Source organism: Chanodichthys erythropterus, chromosome 2, assembly GCF_024489055.1.
Source record: "Chanodichthys erythropterus isolate Z2021 chromosome 2, ASM2448905v1, whole genome shotgun sequence".
Lineage (NCBI taxonomy): Eukaryota > Metazoa > Chordata > Actinopteri > Cypriniformes > Xenocyprididae > Chanodichthys > Chanodichthys erythropterus.
This window is the reverse complement of record NC_090222.1, coordinates 12,800,790-12,827,044: the sequence shown is the minus strand read 5'-3', so window position 1 is coordinate 12,827,044 and position 26,255 is coordinate 12,800,790. Positions and strand designations below refer to the sequence as shown.

Here is a 26,255-nt window from a genome sequence, read left to right as displayed (position 1 = left end):
CAGCCGGTCTGACTGAGAAAGCTTACAGTGCCTGTGGGCAGGCTGCCTCTGCCCTGCACGCGGTGGCCCTTTTGCAGGTCTATCAGGCAAAAGCGCTGTCGCAGATGCCCCAGGAAGGTCCTGACCAACAGCTGCTTGGGGAGCTGCGCGCTGCCACTGACCTTGCCCTCCGGGCAACGAAAGTGACAGCGCGTTCTGTTGGCCAGGCGATGTCTACTCTGGTAGCCCAGCAACGCCACCTCTGGCTGACCTTGGCAGACATGAGGGAGACCGACAAACATCGGTTCCTGGATTCCCCCGTGTCTCCGGTCGGCCTTTTCGGCGACGCGGTGGAGAGCTGTGCCCAACAGTCCTCCAGTGCACAGAAGCAGGCTGAGGCTATCAGACATGTCATGCCACGGCGGTCCGCTGCTGCCTCCACCCAGCCGCCCGTGGCTCAGCCTCAGCCCGCTCGTCGCCGAGGGCGCCCGCCTGCGTCTTCCTCCGCCCCTGCTAAGTTGGCAAAGCAGCAGCCTACACCAGCCAAACAGCAGGGTGCCGGGCGCGGACGTGGTGCCCAGCCCGTCTCTGCCAGCCAGGTGGCAAGCGGTCGGGGAAAACTCGGCCCTGAGACGGGCGACCTGGAGCGGAAGGTTCCTGCCCTTTGGGAGAGTATTCCATCTGCTCTCCCACCCCCGGAGGAGGGCCGCGGGGGATTTTGTGGCGGCTGTCCATCTACCGCCGCTGGCTCTCCGGAGTCCAGCGGTACCCACTTTGCCACAAAAGGAGCAGTTTCCTCAAACTCCAGGTCACAACAGGGGGTGTCTGCCAGTGTGCCAGGCTCCGCCTCGCTGCTGTCAGCTCCCTCCCCATTCGCCAGCAGGTGGCAGTGTGATGGTGCAGACCGCGTCCCGTGCGCCGTCTCCCATGCACACTGCTGCCTCGCAGAGTCTGACCCCACTCCGGGCCGCCCCCAAGCTGTCCGGGTCGGGTCCCTCTCTGCCTTGCTGCCCCACCCCCGGTGCGTCTGTGGTGCCTTTGGTCCTGCTGGCTCAGTGTCTGGAAGCGTGGAGCACGCTCCCCAGCCTGTCCAGTTGGCTCATTCGTACTATCAGACTCGGCTATGCGATTCAGTTCGCCCGGCGTCCCCCGGTCTTCAGGGCTGTCCACTTCACTCCGGTGTCGTTGGACAGTGCTCCTGTTCTCCGGGTGGAGATTGCTGTCCTCCTGGCGAAGGGTACAATCAAGCCGGTCCCTCCAGCCGATATGAAGTCGGGGTTTCACAGCCCCTACTTCATTGTACCATAAGAGGGCGGTGGGCTACGGCCAATCCTGGACCGTCCCCAGGATTGGTTTGCAGCAATAGACCTGAAGGACGCATACTTTCATGTCTCGATTCTGCCTCGACGCAGACCCTTCCTAGGTTGGTCTGCGTTCGAGGGTCGGGCATGTCAGTACAAAGTCCTACCCGACATGGTTGTAGCTCCCAACCGGTTGGGTCTTCAGGTCAACTGGGACAAGAGCAAACTCGCCCCCGGGTAGAGGATCTCTTGTTTCGGTCTCGAGCTAGACTCGGTCGCACGGACTGCGCGTCTCACCGAGGTGCGCGTCCAGTCGGTGTTGAACTGCCTGAGCTCGCTCAAGTGCAGGACAGCGGCTCCACTGAAAGATTTTCAGAGGCTCCTGGGGCATATGGCATCTGCAGCCGCGGTAACGCCGCTCGGATTGCTTCATATGAGACCGCTTCAACACTGGCTCCGCGGCCGGGTCCCGAGATGGGCGTGGCAGTGCGGCACGCTCCGTGTCCCCGTGACACCGAGCTGCCGTCGCACCCTTATCCGGTGGTTGGACCCTTCGTTTCTGTGGGCCGGAGTACCCCTCAAACGAGTGTCCAGGCACGCTGTGGTCTCCACAGATGTCTCTGCCACGGGATGGGGGCCACGTACAACGGGCATGCAGTGACAGGTCTTTGGACGGGGCCTCAGCTGCATTGGCATACCAATTGCCTCGAGTTGCTAGCGGTTCGTCTTGCGCTGGCCCGCTTCAAGGAGCTGTTGTCAGGCAAGCACGTTCTAGTCCGCTCACTAAGCATTGCGGCCGTTGCGTACACCTACCGTCAAGGTGGTCTACGCTTCCGTCGCATGTTGCAACTCGCCCGTCATCTCTTGTTGTGGAGTCAGAAGGATCTGAGGTCCCTTCGGGCCACTCGTGTCTCAGGTGTGCTCAACCGTGCAGCCGACGAGCTGTCACGGCAGCATCTACTTGCGGGCGAGTGGCGGCTCCACCCCCAGGCGGTCCAGCTGATTTGGCAGCGGTTCGGCGAGGCCCAGGTAGTCCTGTTTGCCTCCCCGGAAACTGCCCTCCGCCAGTGGTTTTATTCCCTGACCGGCGGCACGCTCGGCACGGATGCCCTGGCACACAGCTGGCCCCCGGGTCTGCGCAAACATGCGCTTCCCCCAGTGAGCCTTCTCGCACTATTCATGTGCAAGGTCAGGGAGGACGGGGAGCAGGTTCTGTTAGTGGCTCCGTACTGGCCCACTCGGACCTGATTCTCAGACCTCATTCTCCTCGTGACAGCACCTCCCTGGCCGATTCCTCTGAGGAAGGACACCCTGACTCAGAGACGGGGCACCCTGTGGCACCCGCCTCCCGATCTGTGGAACCTCCACGTGTGGTCCCTGGACGGGATGCGGAGGTTCTGAGTGATCTCCCGCAAGCGGTCGTAGACACCATCACTTCCGCTAGAGCTCCTTCTACTAGGAATCTCTACGCGCTGAAGTGGAACCTGTTCGTCGAATGGTGCGCCTCTCGCCGAGAGGACCCCCGATCATGTTCGGTCGGATCCGTGCTTTCCTTTCTGCAAGATGGGTTGGAGCGAAGGCTGTCTCCCTCCACCCTCAAGGTGTATGTTGCCGCCATTGCCGCACATCACCATGCAGTTGAGGGTAAGTCCCTGGGGAAACACGATCTGATCGTCAGATTCCTGAGGGGGGCCAGGAGACTGAATCCTCCTCGCCCTTCCTCCGTACCCTCTTGGGATTTGACCCTGGTTCTCACAGCTCTCCGGGGTCATCCCTTCGAACCTTTGCAATCAGTCGACCTGAAACTAATGTCTCTTAAGACGGTTCTTCTGGTTGCATTGGCTTCCCTGAAGAGGGTAGGGGATCTGCATGCATTTTCGGTCGACGAAACGTGCCTAGAATTCGGGCCCGGTGCTTCTCACGTCATCCTGAGACCCCGGCCTGGATACGTGCCCAAGGTTCCTACCACTCCCTTCAGAGATCAGGTAGTGAACCTGCAAGCGCTGCCCTCGGAGGGGGCAGACCCAGCCCTAGCTTTGCTCTGTCCCGTCCGCGCTCTGCGCGTTTACGTGGACAGAACGCGAAGCTTTAGGACCTCAGATCAGCTCTTCATCTGTTACGGAGGCCAGCAGAAGGGAAAGGCTGTCTCCAAGCAGAGGATGGCCCACTGGATAGTGGATGCCATCGCCTTGGCGTACGAATCCCAGGGCGTGCCTTGCCCGCTCGGGTTGAGAGCCCACTCCACCAGAGGGGTGGCCTCTTCCTGGGCGCTGGCTCATGGCGCCTCGCTGACAGATATCTGTAGAGCTGCGGGCTGGGCGACACCTAACACGTTCGCTAGGTTTTATAGCCTACGTGTAGAGCCGGTATCCTCGCGTGTACTCGCATCCACTAGTCGGTAGACGTGTTGTACCCACTCTAAGTGTCGGCTTGCAATGCCATTCCCGCCTCTGGCCGGATACGTGCATACTTTCACTCCAGTCGCGTTCCCCGCTTGGCGAACCCTGTCGAGTTCCTCCGCCTCCCCCTTCGGCTCGGACATTGCGGAGTGTCTGATGCCAGGCCTACATCCGTCGCTGACGCTGTCTGTTGGCTGGGGCCCATATGTCGTGACCCCTCTACGTGAGCGGTCCCATATGTGTATTTTCCACGGTTTAAAACTCCCTACGGGCCGAGTCCGTGTTTTTCCCTTAGCAGAGCCAGCTCTGCTGTCACCTGTCAGATGAGTCTCCCCCTAACCAGGTGGAGCCATCCCAGGGACTCCATATGCGTACTGCCCCTCCGGGCCAGTCCATATGTGCATTCCCACGTAAACTCCTCCCCCATTGGGTAGGTAGTGGTCTCCGCAGCGTCCCTTCGGGTTCGCTTCCCCAGTGTGTCTAGTTTACTTAGTGGGTAGTGGTAGACAGCAGTAGACTCTCTCGGTGTAAGCTCGCCCCCTTCACCGCCAGCCGGTGCTATGGGCGGCTGAGCTTGCGCTGGGCACTGGAAGGGGTTTCGTAACTGTGGCGCTTTAGTTGGGATCCCAATTCGTCGGTCACTACTGACGTACGTCGAACGTGACCGACTGAAAGGGAACGTCTCGGTTACGTATGTAACCCTCGTTCCCTGAAGGAGGGAACGGAGACGTACGTCCCGTCGCCACAGTTTCTGTACCCTCGCTGTAGTGCGGACACCAGTTGTCTCCTCAGCGAAAAACAGAGTGCGATTGCATCTGCTTCCTATTTATATACACCTGTCGGGGGCGGTGCGCATTATGCAAATATCGCACGCCAATTCCATTGGCTTGTTTTAGTTTACACGAAGATGATAGGGCTCTCTAAGCGATATCCCAATTCGTCGGTCACTACTGACGTACGTCTCCGTTCCCTCCTTCAGGGAACGAGGGTTACATACGTAACCGAGACGTTTAATACTCACAGGACGTGCCGTCTTATGGTCGGCTTTCTGTGCGTGTGCTTTGGATGTGTGCGCTCAGAAAACCATATATCAAAAGTTTAAACTGTTATGGCATTAAAACACAAATAATTAACTTTCATGATGATGAAGAACTGCATTGTCATGTGAGTGTGGACGTGAAAGAGATGATAATCGAAACCACAAAATTATTGGTCAAAATTTAAGCAAATGTACTCAGGCATTGCTGTCTCAGAAAAACATCAACGACATCAAAGTTTTTGGCAGAATATGGGAAGTTGTGTGTGGAGTGATGAATCACAATGAAGAACAAGTTGCATGGTGATGCTCCAGCGCAGTGTCTGGTGAGAAATATAATAATAAATGTATCTCTAGCACAGTAAAGCATGGAGGTAGAGGTGTCACTGTGTGGGTAGCCTTTTTAGCTGCTGATATTTGTGAGCTACTTCACTGTGAAAAGTCATTTACTGCTTTGGAGAAGAGGAGTTTATTACAGAATGGCTTACTACCAACAAATGAAAAGTTGTTAGCTAAAGAGGAATGATCAGATGTTATTTTTCAACAAGACAATGCTCCTGGCCAAATTGCAAACACAACCAAGACATGGCTTGAAAACAAGTCCATCAGGCTCATGTTTTGGCCTAGTCAGGGTGCAGACATTTTTCAAGTACTTATGAACTGTTTGAAGCCATTAACATTGAGTGGAACAACACTGACTCTTCTTCCTGTAAGAAGCTGTCTGTAAGTTTACCCACACGGCTTAAACATTTAAAGAAAACAAAGGTGAAGGCTATTCCATGCTAAGTAATTTCCTGACCAGTGAATTGTGATTAAAATGGATAAGACCATTATGTATTATATATGTCACTGTATCAGTTCTCGGATTTAATTGTCCACTCATGTGAACAGATATACTGTATGTGAGAGCTCAGGTGTGCTATGTGCTGTAAATCAGTGGGCTGAATAACCAGGTGTGCACTTCATGACCCAATGGGTTACCTGAGCTCTCCAAAGGACTCTTAAATAAGCGCCCACATGAGCCCCAGGTGTGCACCAACACAATAGTACATACTGTGCGTAGAAATTGGAAAACGAGGTATGAGGTTTTAAGTTACTGAAAGACAGTATGCCATGAGTTTCTAAAGATCGTTAAAAAATACCAGCTGGCAACACCGTTATGGTGCTTCACATGACTTATATGACGTTTTAGCTTAAAAATGGTAAATAAATTTCAAGTTGAATAGAATGATTAGTGGTTAGTCCAAAGTTTAATAAAACCACAAGAGAACGCCTTTTAAAATTTTACTGTGTATTTATGTGCTGTGAAAAGTTGAACTTTAACATCACTTTAAAACTGTACACGGACCAGGTCATAAACTCTCAGTCTTTTGGAAAGACCGTGGAACATTTTCATATCTGTACAGTATATGCAGTATGTGTGTGTGTTTTCACCTGTTCTCCAGATGCAGTAGACCTCACATGCTGTTTAACCGTCATTTTTTCCCTTCCTTCATTATAACTCAGCAGTCTATAACAATATAAAGGTATAAAGCCTTGTGCCACTTTCCACTAATAAAGTAAAGTCTGATATTTACATTTTTAAAGCATTAGAGGCACAAATTCCATGCTTTTCATTGTGATCTCTATTAGATACACTATTGTTAAAAGGTTTTAACATATTTATTTGGTCAAAAATAAAGTAATATTGTGAAATATAATTACAATTTTAAAATAACTGTTTTCTATTTGAATATATTTTAAAATGTAATTTATTACTATTGGTGTATTCTTCTAGCGTTTATTAAAATTTTCCGTGTTTGTTATCCCTTGCGTTATGTATCTTATTAAAACCACTATACTTGACACTGTGATGGCAAAGCTGATTTTTCAGCATCATTACTCCAGTCTTCAGTGTCACATGATCCTTTAGAAATCATTCTAATATGCTGATTTGCTGCTCAACAAACGTTTCTTATTATTATCAATTTTGAAGACAACCGTGATACATTTTTTTTAATCCTTTCATGAATAGAAAGTTCAAAAGCAGGTAGGTAACACTTCATTTTAGGGTCTTTTAATTAGTTGCTTATTAGCAGGCATATTACTAGAATATTTGCTATTTATTAGTACTTATTAAACACATATTAATGCTACATTCTTAATCCTACCCAATACCTAAACTTTACAACTACCTTACTAACTATTAATAAGCAGTAAATTATGAGTTTATTGAGGGAAAAGTCATAGTTAATAGTTTATATGTGTTCCCTATACTCAAGTGTTACCAAAAAGTAGTATTAACCTGTTCACCCCCCTTTTTGAGTGCATAGATCTGATTTTAAATGGTTGTAATTAATGAATGCTTTGGAATTCATACCTAAGGTCTCTTAATACAGAAGACACTCAGCAGAAGCGTAGGCACTTTCAAAAAATTAAAGCGTAAAAAGTGATAGAGGTTTAAGTTTACTGTAAAGAAAATGTACGGAACTAAACATTTAATATTTTATATATATAAAAAAAAAAAAAAAAAATATATATATATATATATATATATATATATATATATATATATATATATATATATATATATATATATATATATATATATATATATATTTATAACAAAATAATTTGGACTCTAAAATTGCTAGAAACTCAAATCCATATGTCTAACCAAGTTGTGTTTGAAATTTTGAGTTGATAACACAAAAATTGAGGTTTTAAAGTACCTTAAAGTACCTGTATCTATGATAACGCAATATCCAATTCGTATTCATCTATTCTGGACATTTTGCATTCAACCCTGTTTTCACATAATTTTCCACCATTACAAAATCAATTTTATTTTTTACTTTTTACACAAACTTTAGTGTTTACTAATTTGTCCCTAAAAATATTTGGATCAAATAATTACCCCCTACTGATACACAGATTAGGATAAATTATTCAATCCTTGTTTTTTCTATCTGATTAATATTTAATTTTGATATTTATTGAATTGAGGTTTATTGAGGTCCCCTACAATAGGTTTACATGCATCCAAAGTCAAAAAACACTTTAATTTTCTCATAATATACATTGCAGCATCATCTCTTTTCTCACAGTGTCTTAAAACTGCTCCAGTCTTTTTAGCTTCATAGCTACAACTGCAGTATTTGATGGTAATAGAAGTTGTTCGCAAGCAGCCGATGAAGACCATAGGCTGGCATTATGCAAATGTATTACAATGTGTAGGTTTGTAACAGGAAGTGAGATTGGAATTACTGACAATTCATTTCTGAAGCTCAGAATCGTTACTTTCTTTCAGGAGACAGTCATGCACTTTGATCTTTAAAACTTTGCAGACCTTTTACATTCACAAACAGCTGGAACACACTGCATGAAAAGTAATATTCAAAAAAGCATATAGCGGGACTTTAATGCTTATTACTAGAAAAAACACAGAAAAATCTAGGTTTTAAAATGTATTCAATCTCAAATTTTGGTAACAGGGTTTTTTTTAGCTTTCCACCCTGTTTTGCATAGCTTCTTTTTGGTCTTCTCTGCCTTTTTTTTCATCTCCTCTCCATCTCTCTTTCTCCTGCAAACCTTCTCTGTGCCCTTCATTTCTCTCATTCTGTTTGCTTCATTTTCTCTATCCACTCCCGACAGCACCTGTATTTGAGAAGGCATTTTAGGAATACCAGACATGCCTGTGGTCTGAATGGACAGTATTCATCCTGGTTCCCAGTTTCCATCCAGCATATTCTGGACAGTTATGGCAGCCTGATGGATGTTGTATATATGTGCAGTGAAGTGTAAGTGTTTTAGTCTGTGTGTGCACTGTGTGTTTGAATCTCCGCAGCTGGTCAGGCGTTATATCATCTGTGCGTCGAGAGCTCAGCCGGTTGGGGTTAATATCACGGTCACAGCTGCGTTCTCACACTGTCCGGTAGACCTGATCATTACCGGAGTCCTGGAGGCCTGACACATGCACGCTGGTCACAAATCTTCCAGTCAGTCTTCAGAGTTGACAGCTACAGTAGTGTAAACCTCAAGGTTTTAGTCCACAAACACAGTAGCTGTGTGTGGTTTAGTTTAAAAAGGTCTTTAGACCTAATGTCACACATTCAAATGTCAAGTTGTACCCATTGCTTTTGAATGTGCACTTACTTTTAATATATACTGTATATATATATATATATAGAGAGAGAGAGAGAGAGAGAGAGAGAGGACAAGATCTAAACGTAAATGTAGTAAGCCTTTTTTTGTCTTTCATGGTTCATTAGACTTTCAGTCAATTATCATCTATTAGCTAAAGCTCAAACATAGAAACAGTAAGAAGCCTATTTTACTTCCTGTTTGAAGGTGGTTTTCTCACTTAATTTGGTGTCTTTTGTTTATGTGCTGTTAAAGTTTTTGTCTCTGCACACATGAGCTGACAGAAGAACATCTGTAGCTTTCAACACATTCAGCTCATTAGCCAATAGTCATTACACAGTGTCCCACTGTTTGCTCTTTTGTTTTATTCTTCTCTTGTTTCATTCTTTTTCTTGTGCTGTAAAATTGATTCATATTCATTTCTAAATTCAATGCACAAGTGAATGACTCAGATGTTTCTATTGAATTTCTTGTGCTTTAGTGCCCGTCTTGCATTTTGAATGTAACGCTCAATGAAGAAATGGCTTGAAAAATTAAATGTGTTGAAAGAAAAAGATGACAATGATATGAATAACATTACCACCTCATCAATGTGTAATAAGTGTATAAAAAGCATGTATACTTTAAAATAAGACTACATATTTAAATTGTCAACCCTGCTGTAATCCTGGGTTATTTCTGTTTTTTTTTTTAATTTACTTTTTTATCCTGGATAGTTTTGAGATTTCACACTGAAATTTGCATATTTATGAGGTTAATATCAGGCACTAACTGCTTCTCCATCTGCACAAAATGCTTTTTTGTTATTATAATGGAAGTGTTTGCCTTAATTGTTTTATCCAGATGCTGTAAAAAGTCATCTGAGGGAACTAAGCATTAGTTTAGAATTGTTTGACTTGCATATTACTTCCAAAACTACTATCCAAAATTACGTGCTGTCATGTTTGATGCAGAACATTTTGATGTCATCCGCATCGATGTTCCCTACATATATGAACATGAAAAATTCTTTTTTTTCTCTATTTCAGTTTTGGTGCAAGCAGTTAAACATTAGTTAGTTTGTTATTCGGACACATATTGAGTATCGGCATAAATTGTGGACAACTTTGCAGTTTATCTTCCCTACCCACTTAAACAAGAAGAGCCATCTGACTGACATGAAAAGGAACCAATCACAGTTCGTTTTTGTTTGCAGTGTACTCTAACGTAACAGTCGGGATCATTAATGTGTACGCCCCAAATAATTGCATATGCCAGCTCATGATCGAGGCATTAGACAAGGGAAGCCAGTATTAACGTCTGGATTTGCACAGCTGAATCATCAGACTAGGTAAGCAAGCAAAGACAACAGCGAAAAATGGCAGATGGAGCAATAATAACTGACATGATCCATGATAACATGATATTTTTAGTGATATTTGTAAATTGTCTTTCTAAATGTTTCATTAGCATGTTGCTAATGTACTAAATGTGGTTAAAGTTACCATCGTTTCTTACTGTATTCACCGAGACAAGAGAGCTGTCATTATTTTCATTATTAAACACTTGCAGTCTGTATAATGCACAAACACAACTTCATTCTTTATAAATCTCTCCAACAGTGTAGCATTAGCCGTTAGCCACGGAGCATAGCCTCAAACTCATTCAGAATCAATGTAAACATCAAAATAAATACTTTACTCACGTAATCCGACGCATGCATGCAGTATGCATGACGAACACTTTGTAAAGATCCATTTTGAGGGTTATATTAGCTGTGTGAACTTTGTTTATGCACTGTTTAAGGTAAGCGCAAGCCCCGGGGGCGGAGAGAAAATATCTATGGGGTATTTTGAGCTGAAACTTCACAGACACATTCAGGGGACACCTTAGACTTATATTACATCTTAAAAAAAAACGTTCGATGGCACCTTTAAGAAAGTACTGGGTAATATAAGGTAAATATAAGGTAACTACATTGGTTAAGGTTAGGTTTTGGGGTAGGTTCAGCGTTAGTACCTAGTTATTACCCAGTTATTGCAATTACTATAATAAGTACATAGTATGTACTTGGGGAACAGGACTGTAAAATAAAGTGCTACCGACTTTTTAATCAAAATGACTATGCATCCATAAGTAGGCTACTGATAACTCGGGAAACAAAGCTCAATATACAATAGAATGTTGCAGTAATGACGTATTTACAAGCCAACCTGGAAGTTAGCGTAACAATGGTCCCCTCGACAAAAAGCCAATTGTATTTTTGGATTATTATTGCAGAATATAAGTTCTTTGACCAACAAAAGTTGATGTTTCTTACATGTTTTGTTTAAGGCTGTAAAAGCGGACTATTTACAGGTAATTAACAGGTTGGTCACTTAGCGAAACATGTAAAATTAAATATTGCTGATGTAATTTATGTCATAAAACAAAACGATAGACATTAACCACAGACCTTATTTCAGGCATTTAACCAAAAACCGTTTCATTTACTTCAGAATGATGTGCCATAAGTGCAAAAATGCTTATTTCCAGGTTTTATGACTTATTCCTGCAGCACTTTATTGTGCTCTTGGATAGTTTTTTTTTTTTAGTTTTTTTATCTTACCTCAAACAAAACTTCTTTCAAAGTATATTGTTCAAAGACTTGATGCCACCTGGAAAACTGGCACGAGTGAGATGAGATTATTTTGATTTATTTATTTATTGACATATTTGTGTGATATGCATCAGGGCAGTCTGTAAGCAGACTGTAGGCAATCTGTTGACATTGAGCAGGGCTTCATTGCCCAGAGCAAAAAATCATTGCTAAGTCCCATTCAAAATTAAAAAGTGTGAAATGTTGCTTAACCCAAGGTTAATAGTAGCCTGGAGGTTAAAAACAATGTTAACTCGCAGTAATTCGCAATGGGAAAAGCCTAGAAATGTATTTTCAACTAACTAGCTATTACAGTCTGCAATAAGCAACATATAATTTAAATGGAACTTCACACATAAATCTTGAAGTACTGCATGTCTGCTAATTAAAGTGATGTAGACAACTGAGGTCATACTGGATTTAGCTGTTTGTCCAAGGGTAATTCGTTCTGTACCTCTGATCAGAGAGAACCAGCACAGATGCTGGCTCTGCTTGTGTTTTCTACCAGGAAAGATGGTGGCTTTATGGCATCATTGTGTAATAGGTGTCAGTCTGAACTAGGAAAACACACCACGTTTTCCTGCGGCTGGAGCGGAGCAGCAGACTATGTGAAATTACACAGCCAGGCCTCAGGGGCATAGAGAGGAATTTCAAAGGAAACACAGCAGTCTGCTTCATATTGAGATTACATTAAGGGAACCGAATGCAGTCTGGAATGTGTAAAGGGGCCGTTCGGAGTGTAATAATCATATTAGTCTGGCAGTGTGAGCTTCAGCTTCACCCAGCAGCTAAAAAAAACCTGCTTTGTCTTGTGCATTCAGTGTCTTCAATTCAGTCTCTAAACTGGTACTTTTCTCTCTTCTTTGCTGTATTTTTCTCCTTTTCATGAGCCTGTTAGGCTCTGTAGCCTGTCCTCTTTTATGTTAGTCAGTGTATTTGCATTCCTTATCTCACTGATTTAATTTATTTGTATGTAAATAGGACCACCACAGTGGTGCACACCACTTAAATAAACAAATTTATCCCCTGGTTACTCCCAAAGGACTGTCATTATGACAAATATACTGTATTGTAAGTTTGGATGGCAAAGATTGACTCATGTGTTTGGTAAATAGTTGGCTAACCTCTAAGGATAAAGCATCTTCTAGTCTTCATGAGGACAGAAAGATGTACATACACAAACGCAGATGCATTGTAAGCAAATGGTCCCTTTGAACATTCATTGAACATGTTAATGTGTTCTTGTGTCACTGTGCCAGTAACAAACCTCAGTACTCAAATGGGAGATGATTACCTTTAAAAGTGTGTGCCCTTAAAGGTGCCCTAGAATTAAAAATTGAATTTATCTTGGCATAGTTGAATAACAAGAGTTCAGTACATGGAAACATGGACATACAGTGAGTCTTAAACACAATTGTTTCCTCCTCCTTATATAAATCTCATTTGTTTAAAAGACCTCAGAAGAACAGGAGAATCTCAACATAACACAGACTGTTACGTAACAGACATTAATATGTACGCCCCCAATATTTGCATATACCAGCTCATGTTCAAGGCATTAGACAAGGGCAGGACGTCTGGATCTGTGCACAGCTGAATCATCAGACTAGGTAAGCAAGCAAGAACAATAGCGAAAAATGGCAGATGGAGCAATAATAACTGACATGATCCATGATATCATGATATTTTTAGTGATATTTGTGAATTGTCTTTCTAAATGTTTCGTTAGCATGTTGCTAATGTACTGTTAAATGTGGTTAAAGTTACCATCGTTTCTTACTGTATTCACGGAGACAAGAGCCGTCGTTATTTTCATTATTAAACACTTGCAGTCTGTATAATTCATAAACACAACTTCATTCTTTATAAATCTCTCCAACAGTGTAGCATTAGCCGTTAGCCACGGAGCACAGCCTCAAACTCATTCAGAATCAAATGTAAACATCAAAATAAATACAATACTAACATAATCCGATGTATGCATGCAGTATGCATGATGAACACTTTGTAAAGATCCATTTTGAGGGTTATATTAGCTGTGTGAACTTTGTTTATGCTGTTAAAGGCAAGCGCAAGCTCCGTGGGCGGGGGAGCGCCAGATTTAAAGGGGCCGCAGCATGAATTGGCTCGTATTTAATGATGCCCCAAAATAGGCAGTTAAAAAAATTAATTAAAAAAAAATCTATGGGGTATTTTGAGCTGCAACTTCACAGACACATTCAGGGGACACCTTAGACTTATATTACATCTTGTAAAAAAGCGTACGATGACACCTTTAAAGTTGGCATGAAATGAAAATTCACACTAAGGGCCCTATTTTAACACATTGTGCAGTTACACTTAGGTCAGAATCCTCTTTTGCTTGTTCAACGACGGAAAAATTGTTGGCACGTCAGGCGCATGGTCCAAAAGGGTTGTACGTATAGTCTCTTAATGAGTCATGGGTGTGTTTTGGGCGCAACGTGCAATAAACCAATCGGAGCGTCATCTCCCATTCCCTTTAAAAGCCCTTTATGTGTGGTTGCACCATGGCGGATTTGCTATTTACATGGCGGAAGTTTCAAACAAAAAGACTGAACACTTCTCCAGAGAGGATTCTTTTTATTTTTAATATTTAAAAATGTGTGTGTGCTGCTGTCCCTGTGTGTGTAACAACAGAGTGTGGGCAAGTTGTGCACCTGCCTATAGGCGCATATTTTTTATTTTTTAAATAAAAATACTGCGCCATTGACTTTAGACCAGGTTTTTGTTGGTCAGACAAAACAATGTGACAACAGTGCGCCTGAAAACACCCAGACCAGACCATGGGCGAACAGATTTAAACAACATGGCTCAGGACGTGAAAATGATAATTGCGTCAGGCTGAAACTAGCAAAAAACACTTGCGTCGTGCCTGCTGTCGCATTGTGCCGAGTGTATGATAGGGCCCTATATGTTTTGTAACATATTTTTTAATCCAAATTTTATCTAACTGATGAATAGAACCAAATTCCCACCTAGATTTTGATAATCTGTTACATTCGAATATATGTCACAATATGGAAGAAAAGATCTGTCACTACTTCTGTTTCATTGCAACTTTAAACAGGTTGTTTATATTCAGGTAGCCAGCTATAAACTCGTCGACAGTTTAGGGTTAGTTCACCCAAAAAGGAAAATTCTGTCATTAATTACTCACCTTCATGTCATTCCACACCCATGAGACCCATGTTCGGAACACAAATTAAGATATTTTTATTGAAATCTGAGAGCTTTCTGTCCCTCCATAGACAGCTATTGAACTACCACTTTGACGCTTCAAAAAGTTGATAAAGAAATTGTAAAACTAATCAATGTGAATTGCGTGGTTTAGTCCAAATTTGCTTTATCTCGCTTTATATGATGATCAGATTTAATTCACAAATTTTATTCACATTGATCAGAAAACATGAACAGAAGCTCAGCCGAACCTGCTTGATGCGCGAGAACTAACCTCTTGCAGAAGCTCAAAAGTGCTGCGTAACACATGAGAATGAACCTCATTGGTTCTCACACGTCAAATGCACTTAAGCTTTTGTTTACCATAACTGATGCGTGAGTTGATCAATGTTTATATGTGAATAAAAGCCTAAATTCAATCTGTTCATCATAATGAGCAAATCGTGTCTCTTCAGAAAATTTGGACTAAACCATATGGATTACGTTTTATGGTTTTTCGTTCTCTTTATGAACTTTTTGAAGCGTCAAAGTGTTAGTTGCGTAGGCCAGAGCAAAACACAAGACTCAGAATTGCAAAACAACAAGGTGAATTGACCCTTCGCAAAGACCCGCCCCCCTTAGTTACTGTTGCTTTGTCCAACAAGCCATGGCGCTGTCACGCCATACAAAGTGAAAAATACATCGCGGAGCAAAGAGGACACTGACAACACGTCAACAGACAAGACAGAACAGGTTACTTTTGATATTAAACAATATCCCAGCTTTCAAATTGTGTAATATTTTAAGAAATTTGAACAATAAAAAAAGTTTTTTGGCTCTTTAATGTGTCGTGACAGATTGCTTTAGCACCTCAGCTTAAGCGGCTCGTGATCCGATCGTCTCTTCCTACTAGTTAATTTATAGCATCAAATAAACATGAATGAACATGAGAAGGAATGTTGTTTCAAATGCGGCAAGACGTCAATACACACCATTTTTCAAGTTCAAGTCCACCGAGGTTAATCTTCTAACTACTGACTGCTTTGTCGAACAAAATGGTGGATTCGGCGTTATGATTGGTTAGATTGCTTGTCAATCAAACTCCCGGCGAAGGGTCAATTGACAATACTTTGCACTGAAGATAAGCAAACTCCAAAATGAACAGCATTTTGGCCTGATTTTGATCGAACCAGTTCATTATTTGATTTCACTTGATGTATTCAAAGTATAAAGATAGTTTTTTTATTATTATACCATCTGATACTGTTAATAAATCATGGAAGCACCACAGTACAGTTTGTAAGAGAAAGCAGTCATACAGACTATTAGTTGGACAATTTTTTTTACGACTTTACAACAGATTTACATTCTTACTGTCATTAGCGATTTAGACAAAAAGAAAAAACTGCTTTTCATTCCAAACTGAGTCTTTCTATGGATATGCCGTCCACTCTACTAGAGGTTGTTGACTTGAGAGAAATGGCTTATGGAAAATGGCTGCATTTACATTTGCTAGCTCAATTTACCGTATTTGTTTATTTTGTACAGTGTGTCCTGTGGTAAGGGTGTGAGGGAAGCCTGAGTAGACTTAATTAATCAGGTTTTCACATGGTGTGGAAACAGACGGAGACACCTGGAGAACTGCCACTAGCATTTAGATTCTGCCACTGTCATGTGAAGGCCAAGTGAAATCATATTAAAATCACATTAAATTTCAATGTTGATATATTGTAGACATTTTAATGTTGGCACAGACAGCATTCTAATTTCTTGCCCTTGTTGCTTCCTGTCTTTGAATTATTCACCTCATTTTCGGTCAGCAGTAAATGTTTTCTTTTTATGTACTTTAGACCTCTGCTTGCCAAATCCAGCATATGTGTCAGTACTTTCTCTCTGCTTTCAACTCTGCGACTTGGCAGCTGCGTACAGCTGGCTGGACACTGTGTGTAACATATGAGTTGGTGACGGTGTGCTGAGAGAGAGAGAGAGGGTGTTAGGGAAAGAGAGAGAGAGTGTGCTTGGCAAGGCTGTTTGAGTGAGAAGAGTGAGCTGGTTGTGAGTTTCAGAGTTTCCTGTCCAGCTGTATCATTGGCACGGGCTGAAAGAGAGGGACTCAGACCCTCGCACAATACAGCACTTGTGTTGCAGTCCGGGAACTCAGGAATGCGGCTCTCACCTTCATATGGCTGACAGGAGTTTGTTTTGGAATGAGAGATATTTTCCAACACACTCTTTCCTCACTCTCTCACTCTTTCTCTTTTCCTCACTTATGTCTCTCTCTCTTTCATGGCCGCCCTCAAAGTAAAGAAAATAAAGTGAACTCAGTCTGAAATCTGAGATCTGACTCCTCCACCTGCAGTAGTTTCGTTCGGTTCGTGACTTTTTAGTCCCTTCATCCCATTAGCAATTTCATTGAAGCTCTTCCGAGCATTCCCATTCAATTAAACGCTAGGATTTTCTAGAAACCTTTCTAAATCACTTTTGCCTTTCATTAAAGCCAGTTTTCATGAAACACGTGGGTATGAAAATCACAGGGATCAGAATCGTTCTCACTGGAAGACGGATTAAGCAACGGAGACTCACACTTTCATATGAGAGAAAAAAATTGGAAAAATGTATGCTGGAATTATTTTAGGATTTGATACTGATGGTTGAGTTTGACCTTTTTAAAAATATGCACATGCTGTTTTTATGAATCACATGTTCCATATTTTCTGATACTTTGACTTTTGTAAGTTGGTTCTAACCATAGGTTGTTGATTGGATGAAGGCAGATCGAAATGTGAGTCTGAGGTCAGTTGCTTGAAAAGGGTTTTATGCACACTAAATGACTAGAGAAGTCTGGTACAGTCGATCGTTTTACCAGACTGCAATGTGAAGATGTTTTGATTAAGATTTTTGATTGAGATTGAGAGAAAAAAAAAAAAAAATAGAGTAAGAAGCATTTAAAAAATAGATGAATAGATGAATTTCCTTTTCATGCCAACTCTAAAGGGTTAGTTCAAACCAAAAATGAAAATAATGTAATTAATTATTCACCGTCATGTCGTTCTACACCCGTAAGACCTTCGTTTATCTTCGGAGCACAAAATAAGATATTGTTTTATGAAATCCGATGGCTCAGTGAAGCCTCTATTGAGAGCAAAGCCACTGAACCTCTCAAGATCCATAAAGGTACTAAAAACATATTTAAAACAGTTCATGTGAGTACAGTAGTTCAACCTTTATATTATAAAGCGAAGAGAATACTTTTTGTGCACCAAAAAAACTAAATAACGACTTTTGAACAATATCTCGTGATCTCAGTGGTTCGGAGCTCCAAAGTCACGTGATTTCAGCAGTTTAGCCATTTGATAGGAGATCCGAATCACTAATTCGAAAACAAAAGATTCGTAAAGCTCCGAATATGTGCATGATTTGAGCGCTCAGGAACGGTCCACATAGTGTGCACATGCCCCTATGTGTCTATCCGCACTTAATGCAGTAAACTTTGAACAGCTTGCACACTCAACTGTGTGCTAGATGGAACAGAATGCGGAAAATGAAGTGTTCCGGGCGTTTCAAATCGGGGATTTGAACAAATATTTTGGTGCACAACTCGCCCTCCACTTTATGGTACAAACATGAACGATACCTTAATGCACCATGCAGGTTGTTGTGGAGAGGTGTAGTATACAAATTCTCATAGACTTGCATTAATAGAGGGATTGGATCATATCCAGGGATCAGAATATCATACTTGACTTGGTTGTTGTTGTATCTTTTGACTTAGGCCAGTAAGGATCTTGCAACCAACCAGGGCTGCATTTCCCAAAAGCATTGTAAACCTAAGTAGATCATAAAACCATTGCTGCCAATAGTCCATAAGATCAACTTCGCTCACTGTGATTTTGGGAAAAGCAGCCCAGAACACACTAGAAACCACTTACCACTTCTAGCAACTACATACACTAACAACTTTCCGAACACCTTTGCAAATGAATAGCATTGAATTTAGTATCATGTCAGCAACCTTCACACGATCAGACACCATTTACCATTTTTATATTATGTTCTTTATTTGGTAGAAAGAGAGAGAGAGAGTGAAAAGGAAAAAATATGATGAAAGATAGAAAGATAGTATGCAGAGATGCAGTTAAAAGATGTTTTGTAAGGTAAAATGTGCAAGTGGTAACATCTTGAAACATGATTCATATCATTGATTTAACCTGACTACATCAAGTTACACCAACAAAAGTAGTCTTTAAAGGTCAGATCAGGTTGAAAAAATAGCTCCTTATAGGGATAGTTCACCCAAAAATGACATTTCTATAATCTTTTGGTTACCCTAATGTTGTTCCAGACCTGACTTACTTTCTTCTGTGGAGCATAAAAGAAGATATTTTGAGAAATGGTTTTCTCTTTTCCACAATGGATGTTAATGGGGTTCAGTGTTGTTTGGTTCCCAGCGCTCTTTAAAATAACCTATTTTGTGTTCTGCAGAAGAAAGTAATGCATACAGGTTGACACAAGGGTGGATAAATGATGACAGAATTTTTACTTTTGGGTGGCCAAAAGTTCGGAAAGAAAACATATGCACAACAGTATATTGGATCCGTGTATCAGGTCTTAAAGTGACAGTCAATCAAACTACAAAAGACAAAGAAAATCACTCACTGCTCTTGACTGAATAACTTTTGTAACTTCTGTATTTATCTGCATTTGATTTTTACAATGAAGACTATCCTAGCCTTTTTTTTAACATTGAATTATGTCAGTTTCTCTAGTGTTTCTTACATGAATAGCCCTATTACTATTAAACCTACCTGAATATATTTGAATACATGTTTTACTATGACTGTTTACTTGTCTTCAAATTCAATTCAGAATTTGAAATCAAGACATCTTGTGCAATTGCAACAAAATTACCCCATTGTAAAAAACAAATACATTGATTGAGCAAACATTTAGATGAGATAGTTGTAATGATAATTGAGCAATGTTTATATTAATACTAAATTAAAATCATGTCATCATATAAAGTGATCTCTTCAGATAAAAAAAAAATCAGTTCTTTCAATGGATGGACAAAAAATTAGATAATATTAAAATTAGGGCTGGGCGATATATCCCATGCCATTGTCACGCGCATTTCGTCAGTAAAGCTGGTTCCCTGATTACCGCTAAATCGCCATCACCTGCTTTCAAATGGAGCGGCATTTAATAGACAGAACCGTAGTCCACTGACAAGCTACGCAATATCGCGTTCATTTCCTAAGGCAATTCATCTGCGATAATGAACGTGATATTGCGTAGCTTGTCAGTGATCTACGGTTCTGTCTATTAAATGGCGCTACATTTGACGAAATTGAGCCCTTGATACGGCTTTACTGACGAAATGCGTGTGACAATCGCATGTGCTATATCGCCCAGCCCTAATTAAAATTGTCTAATTGACAGTATATATGGCGGTTCTTCCCCATGGTATAGAATATCTATATTTTTACAAGGTATCATATCGAAGTGAGAAATTCCAGAATTGTGACATTATTGTAGGGTGCCACAAATTTTGGAAAATTTTCAATGGGTGCCTTCATTCAAGATCATTCGAGATGACATTGAAGTGCCTTTGAAGTCTGTCTGAAACCAATTTGCTTCATACAAAACACTTGCTATTTAGTCATTGACTGTCTGGCCAGCTGCCTTAGGTTTCATACACAGCCCTTATGTCACTCAAGTACAGTTATTGTAAGCTGTCTAGGTTAAACAGGGGTTTTTGTATCCCGTCTTCCTGTGTGTTCTCTGTCACGATGAGCAATGACGGCTAATGAAAGCCTTTGCTTTGTGAGGAGACTGTGAAAAATGTGAAGAGTCAAACAGAGGCTGATGTATGTTTGAGGTGTCCTGAGCGGGACCCGCGGCTGATCACAGGCTCTGGCTCTTCTGTGGCTTTATTTAGTCTTCCATTGGCTTTCAAGTCCCGTTTAATCTCCCCCTCAGTGCCTCTGAAAACAGCACCCGCTCCAGCCTCCTGTTATTGTACAGGCTTTGAATCCAGCCCCTTCACTTTTCCTGGGTTTTTATCCCACATGAGTGACCGCTATAAAATTGAACCTTATCACCTGAATGCCATTATTTATCATCCGGGTGAATAGGAGGATTCAGATTACACACAAAGGTGCTTGGAGTATTATCCAATATCATTGTCAGATCAATTGGCGCTCTTGTAGACTTTAATCAAATACACACACACACACACACACACACACACACACATACAGACAGACAATATCAGTGCTTTCATGCACTATTTCATTGTTTGCCCTCTGCATTATGAGAAATACAATCACATATAGGTGCACAAAGCTTGGCTGTTGGTGACGCTTTGTGATTTGCTGAAGGGTTAACATGGATGGAGAAGATCAGAGACGGCTGAGCTCGAGCAAGCGTGAATGGAAAAGTTTGTGGGAGATGACGGAGCCACTGGAGGATGTGATACCATCATGGTGAAAAAGAAAGGGTCATAGGTTTTGGAAATAGACATAGGTCCATCTGCCCCTCTCTTGACAACAATGATAGCTTGCGTTTGTTTGCTAGACCGTGTCTGTCCGTTTGCGCCACCCCTCAACCTTGAAGTATTACTTCAGAGCGATAAACCTTTTGTTACTTCCACAATGTGCAAAGAAATGACAGATGCTGACTTTTAGATTGGTTTTTAGCACCGTTTTAGTGGGTCAGAGAGCTTTCAGAGAGTTTTCTCCAGAGGAAGAGAATCAAATATTACTTTCCTTTGAGGTAGTTTCCAGGGAAACAGAAGTGGGAGGAACCTTGGGCAGGCGTTTTTGTTGTTTATGTCTTCAGCATAAAACAAAATCAGCTGAGATTTTCTTTTGTGTTGTTTAGAAATGGAAAAAAGGTTTTGTTTGATATGTTAATGGTACTTAAGTGGTGCGCATTTCTTTTTTCAGTAACTGAAGAATACTAATTTCATATGTACTAAGGGAATGACTAAACCTTTTTCTTTACAGAAAGTTTACTAGATATACATTTCAAATGAAATTATTCTGAAAGTTCTGCTTGTGTTCACCCGTGCAGGTACTGGTCTCCGGTCAGTCCCCTGCCTCAGCTGATGACATCTATTTGGATGACCAGCAGTCTGGTGACTACCCTTTAGATGATGATGACTTCACTTCTGGTTCAGGATCTGGTAAGGATTGTTTATATGATTCTAAAATATCCCATTTTATTACTGTTGCTATTCTGAGGCATCTTCGTTCTCAAGAGACCATGATTATGATATTACGTCTATTACTCAACAAACCCCTAACACAAAGTGTTGCATTTTGACACATAACTCATTCAACACCATTTGTAAATGATCATTTCTAATCATGTGGCTTTTTGAGGAGATGTGTGTTGTTATTTTTGTGATCAGGGCTATTTTTCCCGAAAGCACTGATTGAAAATGTCCCCATGCAGATTTTGCTCATGTTAGATCACATAAATTCACGAGTTGGTTTGAAAGTGACTTCTGTGTGAGGTGTACTTTATACAAGACTACACTAATGGCAATGGACAATGGACATTTTTTTGCCCTCAACACTTAGCTGAAATTTTGCTTGTGTTTATCCCCCAAGTCCACACTTTGGAGATGTAATGCCATTTTGTTGTGTAGTAGTCTGCTTTGGACTGTTCTGAAACCTACAATGACAAATGGGGCACCCTCCAGTCTTCTGGACACCACAGACACTAGCACATGACCGACAACGTGTGTCATTTGGAATAGGACTGTAGAAACCTATGGAAAGTCTCTTTTGCCTTGGTCCAAGTAGCTGTAGACAATGTACTTAAAGTGATCATGAACAAAGGCTGTTTGATTGACAGCTCCAGCGATTGTAAGGGGAGCGTTCTTTGATCGCTTTCTCTATATATAATTTAATCACAGTTTAAATAACAGATTATTTTCCTCCTACTAAGAGAAACTATGTGAACTTGTGAAGTTGACCGTTAAGTCACTGGTTTGATTTACTGACACATAGATGAAGAACATCAGCTGTACATGAAATATTACATATCAGATCAGGCATTAGAATTAACACAGTTACTTACATGTTGTTGCAATACTGTCGAGTCCATATCGTAAAAGTGCAAAGCCTGCGCTAAAATGTGATCAATTTACCAAAGAATCATACCAAAATGTACCAAATACAAATAAATAAAGCTCAACTGAGACATTTGCATTGTTGAAAATAAATAACCATTTTTTTAGCATTTGGATCCTTTGAAAGGTAATGGTATTTTTAGTCTTGTATCGCTCTTCTCTCATCCTCATCTCACTAACATGCCAGTGGGCGGGGCTAACGTTGCAATGACGAAGCAGTCGTTGATTTCTTTTGCGGAGGTGATGTTTTACCTATAGATTCATTCCAGGATCAGTCATCCTCTGGGCCTGGTGTCAATAAAAGCTTTTATTTTACTAAAAAGGAAGTTTTCATTTCTGAAACTTACAGGATATTCTTATAGAACAATGACCTCTTATATATCAAAAGCTCAAGGAAAAGTTGATTTCCTTGGCCCTGTCCCAAATGGCACACTTAATATGCACTTTCGTACTTGTGGACTTACAATGGCTGCCAAGTGCGCGTGTCCCTTAAGTCCATGAGACCGTATGGTGTCCCATTTGTCATTTTAGGTTTCAGAAGGGTGCTCGCGGGCGCCCCCCTTTGCGTTTGATATGTGCCCTTGATGTGCACTTTTGCTGAGCCCACACTAAAGTGAGCTCCGCAGCAGACTTCTTCCCAACAGTCAAAGAGGAGTTACGTCACGAAAGTGCAGACTCATAGGAAGACCGTGAGTGTTTAGGGTGCCATTTAGGGTGGCAAATATCTTAACAACTGCATAGCAATGCCCCAGCAATCACCCTAAAACACCCTTGTGCGTTTTGCATCAAGTAAAACTGACATTTCCTTAAAAATTGGAAAAATCTAGCATAGTTAGAGTCTTGTAATTTTTATCTTACAATCACTCAACTAAAAAAAAAAAATGAAATTATGCTACTATGATTATTAAAAGCTACCTTTTTAACTTACTAGTGTAGCATGTATAGTAGATGTACTAGAAAAACTATTTAATGTATCCCAAGTATTTGGGATACATATCCCAAGTATTTACAGTCAACCTACAGAGCCAGTGTTTTGTGGCTAAAGGTTGTCTAATGCGTTGTTAATAGAAGCTAGGTGGTTGCTAGACAATGCTGCCCACCCTTTGAGCGGACAGATGTTTCACCTGCAGTCAAACGCGGTCAGCCAAGACCACCATAGTCACTCAGCAGATGTCTGCTCCATACAGAATCTCTGCATTATTAATAAGTCATTTCTCTACCTCTTACTGCTGTACCACAGTGCCTTGTACCTGGCACAATTACAGTGCAAAATGGAGAATACGGTTAAAATATTTATAAATTTTATGTATTTCATCCGTCTCTCTTGGAAACACTTTAAGCAAAAGTGCTGATCTTGCATCCCCATTCTGTATCGTTATATTTATACGGAACTGAAAATCCAAGAAAGAGAGAAGTTTAAAATATTCAAAGTAAAGCTCAGTCCATTGGGATGTCATTATTGTCCCATCACTCTATAACGTCAAAGGTTAACATGTGCAAAACCTCATATTTTCAAAATCACAAATGACTAGTTGCATAATCAGTCTCAAGAGCCTTGTATTTCTTATAGAGGCCATTCAAACAGAACGGGTAGATTTAGCAGTATGGCGGGTGTATGATGCATATTACGATGTTATGATGACTAATATCATATGCCTTTCTCCACTGACGTCCTGAGTTGTTCAAAGCATTTGTAAGGATACTGACTGTTGAAGGCAGCTGTCTGACTCATGAATGTGAACATGGTTTGTGTAATATTAGCAACACATTATTAGCTGTTTGATAATGTAGTCAAGAAAAACGCTAATCATATTAATTACCGTAATGTGTCTGACGTTGTAAAAAGCGATACCAATGTGCAGCGTTTACCTCAGTAAGTTGACCGAGTGGATCTCTGAGCTAGTGCGAGTGAGTGGAGGCGGGGCAAATTATCATATTCGTAGATGTGTATATTAAATGAGGCAAGGGTGTAGAGGTACATTCAAGCTATTTTAAGGCATTAAAAAAAAAATCACAGGAAAAAACATTTAAATATGTAATTTTGGTGATCAAAGATGAGTTTTAAGGGATAAAATTATTGACTACAGGGGGACTTTATAGCAATACCGTACGAACAAAAGTGTTGTTGTAAATCAGCACAATTTGTAATTTGACCATAGGCAAATATAAGGAAATAATATTGAGGAAATTATATTTTATACACTATAATGACAGTTTTTTCTCTGTCAGTGAAAAATTGTTCGAAACTGAGCGACAGCAGAATTAACTTTTGCATGTCTTTAGGTAATAGACAGTTGTGGTTTAATTCCTGAATGAAACAGTTAAGTGAATAATTCAGTGACTCACTCATAAGACTCACTCGATTGACGCTAGCAGGTCACGTGTTAATGACAACATGGCGAATGTAGTATGTCTGGATTACATTCATACTATATAAAATGTACTATGTATAAAATTGTATCAAAAGAGTATGTGATTTCTGACTAATTTTTTTAATTAGTTAAGTGAATAATTCAAATAGGTCACTCAAATAACACAGCCACTTTTTTTGCTCATGAATGAATCAATGTTTTTAATGAGCTGGTTGAGTGAATGATTCAAATGACAAATGACATAATTACAGTCACTTGTCTCCACCTACTGGCATATTATTGTAACCTGCACAAAGAGACACTTTAAAATTCCTACCAGCACAGACTGACTGTTTGGAATGCACAAAAAAGACAAGCTGAGTAAAAAATGCTACTCAGCCAATCAAATTCAAGGTGGACTGCAACAAATTGTTTCATTTGTATATGGAAAACATTCTAATGGCTGATTTATCTAATTTCTTTATTTCACACTTTAGGTTTTAGTGACACAGATGATGATGAAGACACTTCCACGGTAATTGTGCGGTACCCAGAATTCAATGCGGGGTCTACTCAGGAGCCTGTCTACACCAGCAGCCCCAGCTTGGAGTCCTCCATTTCCAAAGAGATAGACCAATTCAGCATAGAGACAGTCATCGACTCAGACATGGGACCAGAGGTGCGATTGCTCGCCCATTTCAGTCGTACTGCTTCTGACACTATCAAAGCTTATGCTGACTCCCACTGCTCCGAAAACCTGCACAGCCTGCAAAACTGTGACAACTTGTGATACTTTTGATATTGCCCCTCTTTGAGGCACATACTGACCTGCTGTCTCTCGCAGTTTTTTACTAAACATCACTGTTATGTTGGATCCTTCAATCTTGTTATTGAATCTCTTCACTTTTTCCGACACTATATACAAGCTGAATTGTTTTTTTGTGTCAGCAATTTTGATGTTAAGCTGTCTTTCTCTCTCACTGTTTTTTTTAGATCTCTAACTATCAGACAGAAAAGCCCCAGGTCACTGTTGAAGCCACCAGCTCACCGAGTGTTGTACAAGATGCTGACCCACTTCATGAGGTTCGAACAGAAAATCTTTTCCAAAGGACAGAAGTGCTGGCAGGTATGTT

General features: G+C 41.2%; 1 protein-coding gene across 2 annotated transcripts in view; it reads left to right on the top strand.

Annotated features, from left to right (window-relative positions):
- The window catches only part of LOC137030782 (syndecan-2-A-like), a 43,572-nt gene that overhangs the window by 12,681 nt on the left and 4,636 nt on the right, over nt 1-26,255 (top strand). For both annotated transcript variants that reach the window (XM_067401217.1, XM_067401221.1), the window contains exons 2-4: nt 21,706-21,817; nt 25,620-25,801; nt 26,116-26,248. In XM_067401217.1, the coding sequence (XP_067257318.1) occupies nt 21,706-21,817; nt 25,620-25,801; nt 26,116-26,248 (427 nt within the window). The remainder of the gene's footprint in view (nt 1-21,705; nt 21,818-25,619; nt 25,802-26,115; nt 26,249-26,255) is intronic.